The 14,070-nt window shown below is 38.2% G+C and overlaps 1 protein-coding gene across 2 annotated transcripts in view; it reads left to right on the top strand.

Moving 5' to 3' along the window:
• Positions 1-14,070, top strand: part of DPH6 (diphthamine biosynthesis 6) — a gene marked incomplete at both ends in the record, with an annotated part of 215,730 nt that overhangs the window by 158,759 nt on the left and 42,901 nt on the right. For both annotated transcript variants that reach the window (XM_082000737.1, XM_082000736.1), the window contains one exon: positions 11,178-11,583. In XM_082000737.1, coding sequence (XP_081856863.1) covers positions 11,178-11,583 — 406 coding nt within the window. The remainder of the gene's footprint in view (positions 1-11,177; positions 11,584-14,070) is intronic.

Here is a 14,070-nt window from a genome sequence, read left to right as displayed (position 1 = left end):
GTGAGCAGGTGATCGTAGTTAGAATATGTGAGGTAAAAGTTGACATTTGGTTTGAAAATTAGTTCCAGAGCTCAAGGTCAAAGTTCAGAAGGAAAGTAGACTTTCAAAGAAAACATCTTTGCAATCAGTATCTGAAATTTAAATTCTAAATCATAAAATCAGTTATCCCTAATGCCCACAAAGTAGATTTTGACCATTAACTTTTCTCATTTTCTGTCCCATTTGGGTACACGCTCTCAAATGATTTTCAAGTGGAAGCTTTCCATCTTGAGCATCCTTATTTCAGTTCAACTCTCTTTCCTAAGTGCTTATTTTTGACACTACGCATGAAGAATAAAACCCTCAGAGTGACAGTCTGTGATCATGTTTCATGTCGCAGAATTCATTTGCTTTCAGTTTATATTGCTATCAATTTATGACTTTGTTCCTTAAATAGTTATCTTTTTTCCACGTTGTAACTGATATATTGAATGATGTATATTTGAGAGGCATTTCAAGGAATCTTAACTTCAGTCATTAACTGGTTATCTGTTGGCTCAGGAACCTTTCTTTAGTTTGTTGAGAGAAAGTACCTCTAGAGCAAATAAAACAGCTTTTCAATACGTAATTATTTTCTTATCAATTTTACCTTTTCATGCCCTTTTGAGCATCTAGCATGCAGTGCTTGAATTTACATTTAGCTCTACAGGAACTGCTTTAAATATTACTATTACGAAGGAAGAAATCAAAAATCAAAGTGAATTTTTAGTACAATAGCGAGGTACAGGAAGGTGCAATTGCAGTAAGAGCAGCCTGCGTTACCGTATAGAACTAACTCACAGCTTGACAGAAAGTCCCTGCTGGGGAGGAAATGCAGGGGAACTGGCAGAATTCCGCTACATCTGCTCCCTACTGCTAATAAGCTTTAACCTGTTTCATTTCTATTATGCTTACTGTTTAGATATTTTGCTTACGAAATTGTATCTGTAACTATGAGAACACATAAAAGGGAGCCCGACAGGTAGGACTGTATAAAAATTTAAAACTATCAGCAAGGGATATTAAAAGCCATAATGAATAAGATGGTTGCCTTCTCAGTGTGGGTTTTTAGAGTTCAGGCTGGTGGAAAGACTGAGTGTAAGTAGTGGGTAAAACAGATTTCATAGCTCGAGCAGTTTGTACAGCCAGAAGGCACCATTAGATCATTTAGTCTGACCTGTATATCACAGACCATTACATTTCACCCAGAAATTCCTATTTTGAACCCTGTGAGTATACTTAGACTAAAATATATCAGACCTTAAGAGTTTACTTTATGCCACAGGATGAGAACTGAGAGGCCGAGCTTCCCATGCAGTAGGAAGGGTGTTTATCAGGTTGGTAAGTACACGTGGTAACATGACTACTTCTGCAGAATAAGCCAAAAAACCAAAGGCTTCTATATACTTAACAAAAGTGAAAATCCTTTCCTAACTGCTTTGACTTAGGGAAAAAAATAAAGGTATTCATACTGTATAAGAAGCGTTATGCTGAAGCCATAAACAGTTACTTCAGGAAACAAAACACAAAACAAAACAAAAAAACCAAACATACAAAACAAAACCAAAAACTGAAACCACCACCCCCCAAAAAAACCCAAACCAACCAGAATAAAGAAAAGTTAGGCTTAATCTGTCTCATTATCTATAAGTGGGAGCAATTAAGGGCCCAGTAAGAGGGAAAATCTCCTTCAAGCAGTCATACCAATTTTTGAAGTTAATGTTCATTGTCTAATTCTGAATTTCAGGCATTATGGCCCTTTGACAGCCATGCTGGCAGTCCTGTGCTTCTCAGATTCTCGGTCCAGACACATTCATTGCAGTCCTTTGAATCTCTGAATAATCAGTGCTATAGCTGAGGTTTATAACCATCTAAAAATGTGGGAAATATGGTATTGTATATTTTTCATTTGATATTATCACATGCTTCCCATAGCTGATTATCCAACATTTTAAAATCTTTATTTTGCTCTGATGGTGGCATAATTGTCACATACAATTATGAAATGTATTTTGAAGAGAGATTGAAGTGTATAAAATTCAGTGGGTAGCTGAAAAACTCGTAAGTCCATGGGACTATTGAGACTGTGCTTTCAGATAATGGGATAAAACAAGATTGTGACACCCGATAAATCAAGCAAAAATGGAAGTCTCAGTCTTAAATAGGAGATTATTCTCCATTTCTGTGCATGCAGAGGTCTGTGTCTTTCTTCCAGCAGGCCAGTTTGCATTTTCTATATTTCTTTCAATTTATTCTAATAAGTAATTATTTGAGCTTTTCCAGAAAACTTCCAGGTTGGTAAGTCCAGAAAGCAGAAGTGTTAGCCTAGTTGTTACAGACTTTGTATACAGTCTTCAGGCTTTCAGTTGTTTATTTGTTCTAGAGACTCGTTCAAAGCTGACCATGTCTTCATGGAAATGCGGTACTGATTGCTCTTATTTTGATCATGTCACAGATCTTCTCAGTTTCTGAAATGAAAGGATGAAAAAACAGAGATCCAACAATAGAAAAGAGAAGCAAAATTAACAAGCAAATGATGTCCTTATGTACTAAATATAATCAAAAAAGAGTCTGTAAGGTTAGGTCTTCAATTTCATCTGAGCCCTTTTGTCTATCACATAGGAGTGTCAAAAATTTATGCCACTTCTTGGCCTCTGTTGACAATAACAGTAAAAGATAGAAGAGCAAGTTGCTAAATTATTCTGTTTGAGTAATATAAGGTGTAGATCATGTATAGGTATTGATCTGACTTCTTATGAACTCTTTCTATTTTCATGAGTTTCCATATTTGCTTATGTTTTTTATATAATGCTTACCTATACTTACAGTCGTACTATTTAGAGACCATTCATCATGAAAGTTTTGATTCTGCAAAGACTTAAACATATCCTTTATGCACCAAAAAGCTGTTTCAACTTATAAAATCGAATTTGTGCTCGATTTATGGTGGGATTTGGGCCCTAAGAGTGATGTTAGTTAATTTTTGTGGTAGTTTCTTCTGACATTCTTGGTTGACTACCATAAAATTTTATCCCATCACCTTGACAAATCCTAATAATAACCAGCAATATATTGTATAGATTTCAGTTTTCCTATACTCTTGCTAATATAGCTTGATGTATGCTTATTTTATTCACCTGCAAAATGCCTCTCTGTGACAAGAGAGTTAACAACAGTTAAGCTGTTGTGCTTGGCGTGTTAATTGCTGACCATTTCATATCTAGTAATTAATTTCACATTGCTACCATACCTGCATGCAGAATTTTTCACAGTTATTATGAAGAAAACTTAATTTGTTGGGGGTTTTTTCCAAATGCCAGCATGTGGAAATATAGTCTTTATATTGAGAGATGACGTTAATTTGAAATCCATTTGAATTAAAAATAAATTCATTAAAAGTACCCTTAGAAATAACTACTGCCTCTCAATTTCTATACCCATATTTGTTCCCCTGTATCTACTTCCCCTTTTTTCTGTTTCTGTTTTTTAAAGATAGATAAAGACTGTATAAAAAATAAATTATTGTGCAAAATGTGCTATCAGATGCTGACACAAAGAATAAAGAACTACCTTGTTCTTTTCTCTAGATTTTCCCTGGTTCAGTAACACCAAGTAAGGACAGGCTCAATTTTCCAGTTGACATTGTACAAAATAGTTTCTACATGACACAGTGGTAATTGAACTACCGTCAGCTTTGTCCAACATATTGTGAAGTAAAGAGGACTAAAATTTCTTAAGAACTTGGTTCTTTTTATATTGACATTATTTATTGCATGATAAATATTCAGGTTTATAAGACCTCATTTTTAGTCTGTCAGTCTTGTGTTAATGTATTTTTGGCATGCAGCAAATAATCTGTTTTATTTCAGGAAGAAATACTAAATGACAGACTTTCTTATTTTTGTAAGCTTTGCAAAAAGAATATTCGTGACAATTTTATTGTTATAAAACACTGTGGTATTCATTCTTTGAATTCTGGTGTGTTATACCAGGATTGCATGGCCTATTTATTAGACAAACTAGGGTGTTGAAAAGGATTGCTTCTATCCTACTTTCTTCAGGAATTGACATTTTTATTTTTATGCAGTTTTCCTTGTGGAATCTTTACTTTTTAAAGTCATAAACCTATTGTTGTGAGGGACTCTCTAACAAAGCTTAAACTGGATCTCAGGAGTTTGATGCACTCTTTAATGCAGGCAGGGTAAAAGAAATTTTAAATGTATTATTTAAAGGCACATTAATCTTGCCTCTATAATGGTGTAATAATGCATAGACCATAACCATAGAAGTTTTTCATAAACTCAGCTTCTAAAAGTAGCATCATAGTCTCTTTCTTTTGTTCTCCAAGTCAATTCTTTGTAGAGATAGCGATTATGCATTCATCTCTGTCTCTCATAGCCTGATTCCATATTCAGCTGTGAGGCAGGTAGACCTTAGTCTTTATTCACCCAACAAAAAGAATATTTCTCGTTTGGAACAAATGGATGATAGTCAAAATAAACAAATTTATATGGTGAATGTTAATAGCTGAAATGTGTACCCTTATTGATTAAAGTAAAGTAAAATAGTTAAATGCTTATACAATGGAGTACAGGTTTGTTCTATACTCATTGTTCCTGTCTTTTCATCAGAATTTTAATAGGTCTACCTTTGATTTTTTTTTTTTAATGAAAGCAAACACCATTATTTAGAGAAGTTCTTTTTTAAACCACACTCTGTGTAAGTTAGTTTACAACCCTTACAGCCCAGCATTTTTCATTTAACTATACTCATTGCATTAGGCATTCACTAGTGTAAGAGTATTCTGTAGCTCTCCTGAATATACGCGATGAAAATCAAGTGATTCTTTACTAAGATCTAAGCCGTACAAAATTTAAGGACTTGGTAATGCTGTGAACCAATATGATAACTTCTTGTACCTGAGCAGAGCTTAGGAAAGCATTGTGCACAGAGCAGTTCAGATAACCGGTTTGCTTTAATGTAGAGATACCAGTTAATTACAAGTTTAAAAAACCAACTGACAGCCTCTGTTGTTAACTTTCCTTCTTGTGATATGAAAGGGCTTGTATTTCTGCATTAAACATGTTATAAAAGTGTTAGCTAAGGAATGTTTCTACCAAGCTGCCTTTTCAGCTTCAGCCTATGCTTGAATATAGCAAGAGTTCCCATTCTCATTTCTTTTTATTAGATACCTTACTGAGCTGGATGTCATTTCATAACTGTAGTACTGTGGCCTTCAATAAGTTTTCAGGCAAACCCTTTGACCCCTTCTATTTCCAGCCAATCATCCTTATACTTTCGCAGATTTCAGTTAAGCATCAATCGCACAACCTCGTTGGAGGGGTTAAAACATAGTGGACTGTCTGGGTGGCTCCTGTGTCATAGGACTCAAGATCCCCATTCCTGTGCCTAAAGCAGACAAACCTCCTGCTCGGCACTCTCTGTTGTGTTTGGTTGTCTGTGCTGTCTCTGTCAGTATAAGCAGGGACTGAAGATATTGTGTGCCCCACTAAAAGTGGGATTCAAGTTCTCTGTGATTCTGCTTTGGGAAAACACAAGAAGAGGAAGCATTTTTTTTTCTCGGAAAGAGGCCAAGAGTAACTGCATCAAACTCCCACTTCTTCCAGACCAATATTCTGATGCCAATACCTCTGTTCAACTAGCTGAAGTAGCACTTCAAAGCTGTTATCTGCATTCTTCTGCTTGACTCTGTGTTCACCATTCATCTATAAAATCAGTCTGGAATATCACAGATTAACGTAAAACTCTCTTAGAATTACAGAAATACTGGAAGGAACTAGTCTTTGGAAGGGGCTAGTTGTGAAAACCCAACCAGTCCAGTCAAGAAAGCCCAGTTGTTCTTCTTCGCCAAACACACCACTGGTATCAGCATAAGCATAGATTCTTATGTAATAACTTAAGAATAGCCATAATGGTGTAGGTTCTACCTAGTAATCTGACTTCAAACGGTAGCCCTAAGCAGATGTGAATAGTAAAATCAGGAAAAGCATATATCCAGTCTAATATTCTCCCAACCTCAAACTATTTTAATTCATATTTAAATTAATTAATGTTAATAGTTACGTAAATCATTAATTCTATATAAATTATTAACTATTTTATAAATTAAGAATTAACTAAGAATTTTAATATGTCTCTTTTATAATCCCCACTGAATCTGTATTCTGAGTACTTGTTCAGGCTTCCCTTGAATCCCTGTAAAGTTCTTGCAACCACAACATTCTCCATCAAGGAATTCCAGGTGTCACCCACCATCGTTCTTTTTGAAACCATGCTCTTACTAACGTCATTTGATGATCCGTACTTCTTGTACAGAAAGACAAGCGTGCAAAATCAATTCTTATCCCTATCCATCCTTCTTATGTCATGTATGATTTTGTAAACTTCTGTCATATTCTCCTTAAGAAGGCTGAAGAACATTTCCAGTCAGACCCTCCAGAGCTTTTGATCTTCCTTGTTATCCTCCTCTGAACACATTCTGGATCCAATATGTCATTTTTCACCTGGGAGATCCAGAGTTGTATCTTACTCAAGGTGCAGGTGAACTGTGAATTTCTACAGTGGCATAATGCTACCTACTTTGTTCTCTATTCCTTTCCTAAGAATTCATAACGTTTTACTTGCTTTCTTGACTGCTGTCAACTGCTGTGATTCTTTATTAGCCAGTCCGTGAAGACTTGCCAGGATGTTACTTAGCTTAGCAAGGCCCTCTTCTCAGTGTTTACAGCAATGTGGCATCAACCTGCTTTGGTATTATAAAATGTCAGGTAAATAACAGTCACATTCTCAATCCTCCTAAAATCTACTCCGTACCTTCTGAGTTACTGAAATATGTATAGTATCACCAAAAAAAATCAGTATTTTCTTCATGGTGGGAAAAGTCCTTTGTTGAGTTGTTTTTTTCAAAGTAAAGTGTTAAAAAATGAGAGTGTTCATAGTCCTCTGTATAGAGAATTATATAGATACAATGCATGTATCTATATAGATAAAGAAAAGAAATACAGATAAAGAAAAATCTACTTTTTGGCTTCCTTTTCCAAACTTCCTGGGGCCTTTGATAAATTGAGTAGCAGATGATGCTGTTGACAAAGGGAAGATATTATGAATCATGTTCTGAGGACAGTCTAACATGAGATTCAGTAAGAGCTAAATCACTTGTCATATCAAATCTTTGTCCAAAGTTTTGGGATCTACCATTTCATAGCATGACAGAATCAGAATCCTGTCCTAGTGTGGCCTCTGAGATGATCCAGTTTGCATCCATTCCTGAAAGAAGACATTGTTAGAGAGTCATGTATTTTCAGAGGCTGTCTCCTCCACAGTGAAAGAATGTTACCTGTCATCCTTCCCCAGCCCTCTTTGAATCAGATCGTGTAAAAGTGTAGCACAGAAGTAGCATCTGTCTCCATATTATCTCAGCAGTCAGACCTTTACAATCTGCTCATTTTCCTTTACGGCATCCGAACTTTTCCTGGTGCCAAGTTACCTTGCAGTATTTGTCCTTAGAAAGGATTAAATCCTGTGGAAAAGCTAACAACTGGAAATGGGGGTCTTCAACAGGTAGACCATCTCCCATGAATTGAAAACCATTTGAATACTGATAGCTAGGAAATAAGTGTTTAAGGACAAATACCTTTAGATGACAGCTACACCTACAACCTAACGAAATTTGCAAAGATTTGTAAAATTCAGGTCAACCATGCTTGAAGGAATCACGGCTTTCAGCAGTGTTGGGCCCAACAGTGTTTTCTCATCTCTCAATAATAAAAATTTTACAAGGGTTCCCAATAATTATTTGTCACTTCTTTTTCAAGAACTACAAGCCAAACTGCTTCTTCTTCTACCTCAGTCTTTTTTCCCCCCAGGACTGTAAAGATGTAGGGGTATGCCAAAACCTGTGCTCCTTTACAGAACAGTCTACAACAGTATCCTTGGGCAAGAACCCTAAAAACATGTTTTCCTTTGTAGTACAACAGCTGTCTGCCAAAAGTCCTGGATCTCATTGATGAGAGAGCAGAATCAATTGTAAGGAGCAACTTAGTCATAAAATAATTCCTCTTCATTTTCACTCTTAATACTTACTTATATTGTTCCAGCATCATATGATTAGAATTTCTTGGCAGATCTTCTATATTTATCCTCTTTTACTAGATATTCAGCTGTTTAAGACAGTTGTAAATTTCTGAAAGGTAACTCACAAATGCAGCTTCCATGTACAAGACAAATGTCAGTGATTTCTTGAAAATAAGTCAGGAGAGGTCATTGTTAGAAGTATTTCTGTAAGATTCTCTAGCAGCTGATGAAATATTATTAGTCCCCAGTAGCTCCATCACTTGTGCTTTGTGCAAACTCTGAAGTTAAAGGTTATGAGTGCTATGGTACTGTACGGGTGCACCATGAATAGTCTTTCACTCAGAATGATTCTCATTTGTTAAATTTGGAAATGTACTTTGTTCTGGCCTTAATTTTCATGTAGTTCTCCGTATTCTAAATGGCAGCTGAAGGCAAGCAGAAATAGTGAGTAATTGATTTAACAACCTAAGACAAGTACAGGGAAGTAGAAAAGTTTGTCTTGGTGTTTGAATGTGACCTGAGAGAGCTTCTTTAGACTTTTTTTCTAAACAGTACCTCAGCACCTTGGGCCAGCAAAGTGGCCTTTAAGCCTGAATGAGCATGACTTTTTTTTTTCCTCAGTGCAAAGCTCTAGTATTTCATCTTTTCAAACTGTTTTACAGCACTGAGAGCAGAATTATATTGACAAGGTTAGAATTCATCTCCTAAAGGAGAATACTGTGCTCCTCCTGTTAAGTGCTAATATAACATTTATGTGTTGGTACCTTAATAACAGCCCCAGCTAGCCTAATGAAAGTACTGAAAGCAAACAGTACTCGGTGAGATTTTATTATGACTGAAGTGACTGCAATTTCAGACAAATTATCCCTATTTTTGTTCACATATCAAAAACAGAAATGCTAAAGCAATTGCTACATGTTCGGTATAGAATTAGACACCACTATCGTTAATATAGAGGTAAGTGCATTTTTCATGTAAACAGCTCACGAGGGTCAAGCATCAAGGATATTCTGTGCAAAATGCTTGTCAATAACTCTGTGAGTGAATTTTGAAATAAAGTGCCTGTAACCTGTCATTATTTCTTCCTCTCAAAGTTGAGAGCGAGTGGATGAAAATTGAGCTTCTGAATTGAAGGTACTGCGAGTTATATGGCCTTATCGACTTCAGGCAAAATGACAGGTTTGCCTTGTTATTATTTTTCCTTTCAGAGGTCAGGCAATGGACAATATTACCAGTATATACTGCAGTATAAGCAAATTGATATATAAAAAAAGTTATCACCTGTGTACACAAAGAAGAATGTGTAAGTCACTAAAAATAAAAATGCCTAATATATTGTCTTTCCATAAAAATGGAGAGAAAAGTAAGAAAAAAAAATAACCTGCTGGCCAGAATAAGTATTTCAGCTGTTCAACAGTTTGAACAGTTGTTTAAAAAAAAAAAAAAAGCTGGTAAGTTGATGTAAATTCATACTTTTTGAGAGTATGTATATCATAAAATGGGTTGGTTTCCATAAATAGTCCTTGTCATATACATAATAGGAGTATGAGGTATATAAGGTAATATAAGGTAACAGCAGACCTAAATGTGTGTACTGGTTTTGGCTGTGGTGGAGTGAACTTTCTTCATAGCAAACTGTACAGTGCTGTGGTTTGCATTTGTGACCAAAACAGCGCGGATAATACACCAGGGTTTTTAGCTATTGCTGAGCAGTGCTTACACAGTGTCAAGGCTGTCTCTGTCACACTCCCCTGCCAGTGAGCAGGGTGAGGGTGCACAAGAAGCTGGGAGGGGAACCAGCAGGGACAGCTGACCTCAACTGACCAAAGGGATATTTCATTCAGTAGAACATCATCTTCAGCCATAAAAACTAGGGTGAGTGGTCTTTGGGAGGATAGCCATTGCATACCCAGTCTAGCTGGGTATCAGTCTGCTGGTGGGGAGGTGTTCAGTAATAGCCTTTGCATCGCTTGTTTCGGTTTTCTCCTTTCTTCTTCCTTTTTTTCTTCACTTATTAAATCATATCTTGATCCATGAGTTTTCTCACCTGTGTTGTTGGGGAGGGAAAGAGTAAGCAAACAGCTCTGTGGAGCTTAGCTGCTGGATGGAGTCAACCCACTGCAATGTATTGTTCCTACTTTAAAGCTCTAAGGTTGGTTTTGTTTGTATTCATATGAAGAACAATTGAATACATAGCAACAATACAGGGACAAGGTAATTCTTTCATGAACTCATCTTAGGTTTGTTAAGATTCAAAGGTAATGCTATTTAATGCACATAGGTACGATTAGTTTGGGTTGGAATGGATACAAATTCACAATTTCTTCCTCTGTCTCATGGAAGAGTGTTTCAGTGTTTTGAAACATTATGTTCACTTCACATACCTCTTAATATGCTACAGTGCAATTTATACTAAAATTTTTTCAAAGTAAGTAGAAAGCTTGTCCCACCTTCTTTAATACCGTCAGAAGAAAAGGAACTCAGTTACTCAGAGTTAGCTTACCAAGTTAGCTAATTAGATGTGTTGGCTGATGTGAAAACAATTTAAATATACTTTCTAAATGAGCTCTGCTATTAAGAAAACAAGTTTTATCTTCTAAGGGGTTTGTTCAAGATCATTATCCTGTTCAGAACTACCAGAACTGTATCTGAACTGTATCTTTAGTACTCCAACTTTTAAAGTAAACCTTATGTGCTTTACTAACTCATTTCTGTGGTTTCGGTAGTTCCTACCATTTCTATTCTTCGAATACCATTGGTACTGATAAAAGTTACTGTATGCAAAAAGACTTTTTTTTGATTGCAAAATGAGTGCAAAATACATTATAATCAGCATTTTTTTAAAACGGTACAGGCATAATAGTAGTTTGAGATTACAAAAATTAGCAGATATTAACTGTCAGACAGATTTGGAATTGCTCAGGATGACGTTTCATGCTCAGGAATGTTTAGGAGAAAAACAGTCTCCATGAAATAACTGTACTGTACATTCAGCTCAGCTGAATATGAGCAACATTAATTTCTACCAGCTCTGTAATATGCACAATGTTTTGTTTATCTTTTAGGTTGAAGATTCAGAGGTGTATCATGATGTAACTGCAGTGTGTGGGTTGCTTGCTGTGGTTGTAATATCTCACCTACCCAGAGATGCTGCCATTGAATGGCATGTTGTTGCAGTAGTTGACGATCCACTCCAAAGAAGACATTTTGCAATGAAGATGTTGTCAGAAGGCTTCCAAATTGAGTGTGAATCTGTGGAGTCTAGTTCTGCATCTTGTGCATCGATCTCTGTACGTCTGAGCTTGATTTCACCATCCACTTCTCAACTTGATTTAGATGGACCTCTTCATGACTTAGTTGCTATGTTTAGACAAGCTGTTGAGAAACTTTCAGAAGACCGCAGTGAAAGTCCTTTGTCTTTTAGAGCTTTCTTCAAGGAGAGTGTCTTTGATGCTGAAACACTACAAACAGGTAAGACTTATGATGACAGAAACCGGGTGTTAATACTAAGTGTAAGGTAATTTTTGTTTACTTCTACATAAGGTTTAATTGGAAGAATATATTTTAGAAATGCCTGTCAAGGATAGGTGGCCAAGAAGGTCAATAGCATCCTGGCTTGTATCAGAAATAGTGTGGCCACCAGGACTAGGGAAGTGATTGTCTCCCTGTGCTGGCACTGGTGAGGCTGCACCTTAAATACTGTGTTCAGCTGTAGAATCATAGAATCTTTGGGTTGGAAGGGACCTTTAAAGGTCATCCAGTCCAACCCCCTGCTGTGGGCAGAGACATCCTTCACCAGGTCAGGTTGCTCAGAGCCCTGTCCAACCTGACCTGGAATGTTTCCAGGGATGGGGCATCTACCACCTCTCTGGGCAACCTCTGCCAGTGTTTCACCACCCTCACTGTGAAAAATTTCTTCCTTCTATCTAGTCTAAATCTACCCTCTTTTAGTTTAAAACCATTACCCCTTGTCCTTTCTCAATAGGCCCTGCTAAAAAGTCTGTCCCCATCTTTCTTACAGGCCCCCTTTAAGTACTGGAAGGCTGCAATCAGGTCTCCCTGGAGCCTGATTCTTTCCTCCAGGCTGAACAACCAGCCCTCTGATCATTTTTGCAGCCCTCCTCTGCACCTGCTCCAACAGGTCCATATGTTTCCTGTGCTGAGGGCTCCAGAGCTGGACGCAGTACTACCGGTGAGGTCTCACCAGAGCAGAGGGGCAGAATCACCTGCCTCAACCTCCTGGCCATGCTTCTTTTGATGCAGCCCAGGATACGGTTGGTCTTCTGGGCTATGAGTGCACATTGCTGGCTCATGTCCAGCTTTTCTGGTACACCAGTACCCCCAAGTGCTTCCTGGCAGGGCTGTTCTCAAGCCCTTCATCCCCCAGCCTGTATTGATACTGGGGGTTGCCTTGACCCAAGTGCAGGACCCTGCATTTGGCCTTGTTGAACCTCATGAGGTTCACACAGGCCCGTTCCTCGACCTTATCCAGGTCCCTCTGGATGGCATCCTATCCCTCAGGAGTGTTAACTGCACCACTCAGCTTTGTGTCATCCGCAAACTTGCTGAGGGTGCACTCGATCCCACTGTCTATGTCATTGATGAAGATATTAAAAAGTACTGGTCCCAATATGGACCCCTGAGGGACAGCCACTCGTCACTGATCTCCATTGAGCCATTGACCGCTACCCTCTGGATGTGATCATCCAACCAATTCCTCATCCACCCAAAAGTCCACCCATCAAATCCATATCTCTCCAATTTAGAGAGCAGGATGTTGTGGGGGACCATGTCAAAGGCCTTATAGAAGTCCAGACAGATGACATCGGCAGCTCTTCCCTTGTTCACTGATGTGGTCACTCCATCGTAGAAGGACACTAAGTTGGTCAGACAGGACTTGCCCTTGATGAAGCCATGCTGGTTGTTTGGAATCACCTCCCTGTCCTCCATGTGCCTTAGCATAGCTTCTAGGAGGGTCTGTTCCAGGATCTTCCCAGGCACGGAGGTGAGGCTGACAGGTCAGTAGTTCCCAGGGTCCTCCTTGCTACCCTTTTTTTAAAATAGGTGCAATGTTTCCCTTTTTCCAGTCTCCAGGGACTTCACCTGACTGCCATGACTTTTTGGGCCTCTTACTACAAGAAAGACATTGAGGTGCTGGAGTGTGTCCAGTGAAGAGCAATGAAGTTGCTTAAGTGTGTAGAGCACAAGTCTTACAAGGAGCGGCTGAGGGAACTGGGGTTGTTTAGTCTGGAGAAAAGGAGGCTGAGGGGGGGCCTTATCGCTCTGCAACTACATGAAAGGAGGTTGTAGCGAGGTGTGTGTCAGTCTCTTTTCCCAATAGGACAAGAAGTTGTGCCAGGGGATGTTTAGATTGGATATAAGGAAAAATTTCTTCACTGAAAGGGTTGTCAAGCACTGGAACAGGCTGCCCAGGGAAATGGTTGAGTCCCCACCCCGAAGGTACTTAACAGACGTGCAGGCGTGGCACTTAGGGACATGGTTTAGTGGTGGGCTTGGCAGTGCTAGGTTTATGGTTGGACTCAATGATCTTAAAGGTTTTTTCCAATTTAAACTATTCTATGATTCTATGATTAAGATATGTTTGTTCTTTTTCTGGTTACCAGGCATGCATATAGAAAGGCTCTGTTCTTGGACATTTTGAAGTCCAAACAGGATAAAGCCTTGGATTACTTGTTCTGATCTCACAGCTAACCTGACTTTCAGAAGGAGGTTGGATTAGGTGATCTCACTCCAGTCTGAGTTATTCAGTGATTCCATGAAAGAGAAGTTGCTCAGAAATCCAGCCACCTCAGGTTCAAACATAGGGAGAATGAATCTTTTGCATAAAAGTCTTTGAACAGTTGTCTGTTTGGTAGACTGTTTTTGTCATGATCTAGAACTATGTTCAAGTAACCCAATTCTGTGTGCTACCAGGCACTCTGTTGAGAATAAATAATG

Source organism: Phaethon aethereus (assembly GCF_964289735.1).
Source record: "Phaethon aethereus genome assembly, chromosome: 5".
NCBI classification, from domain to species: Eukaryota; Metazoa; Chordata; class Aves; order Phaethontiformes; family Phaethontidae; genus Phaethon; species Phaethon aethereus.
Note: the sequence above shows the minus strand (reverse complement) of the source record. Positions and strands in the feature narration are given on the sequence as shown.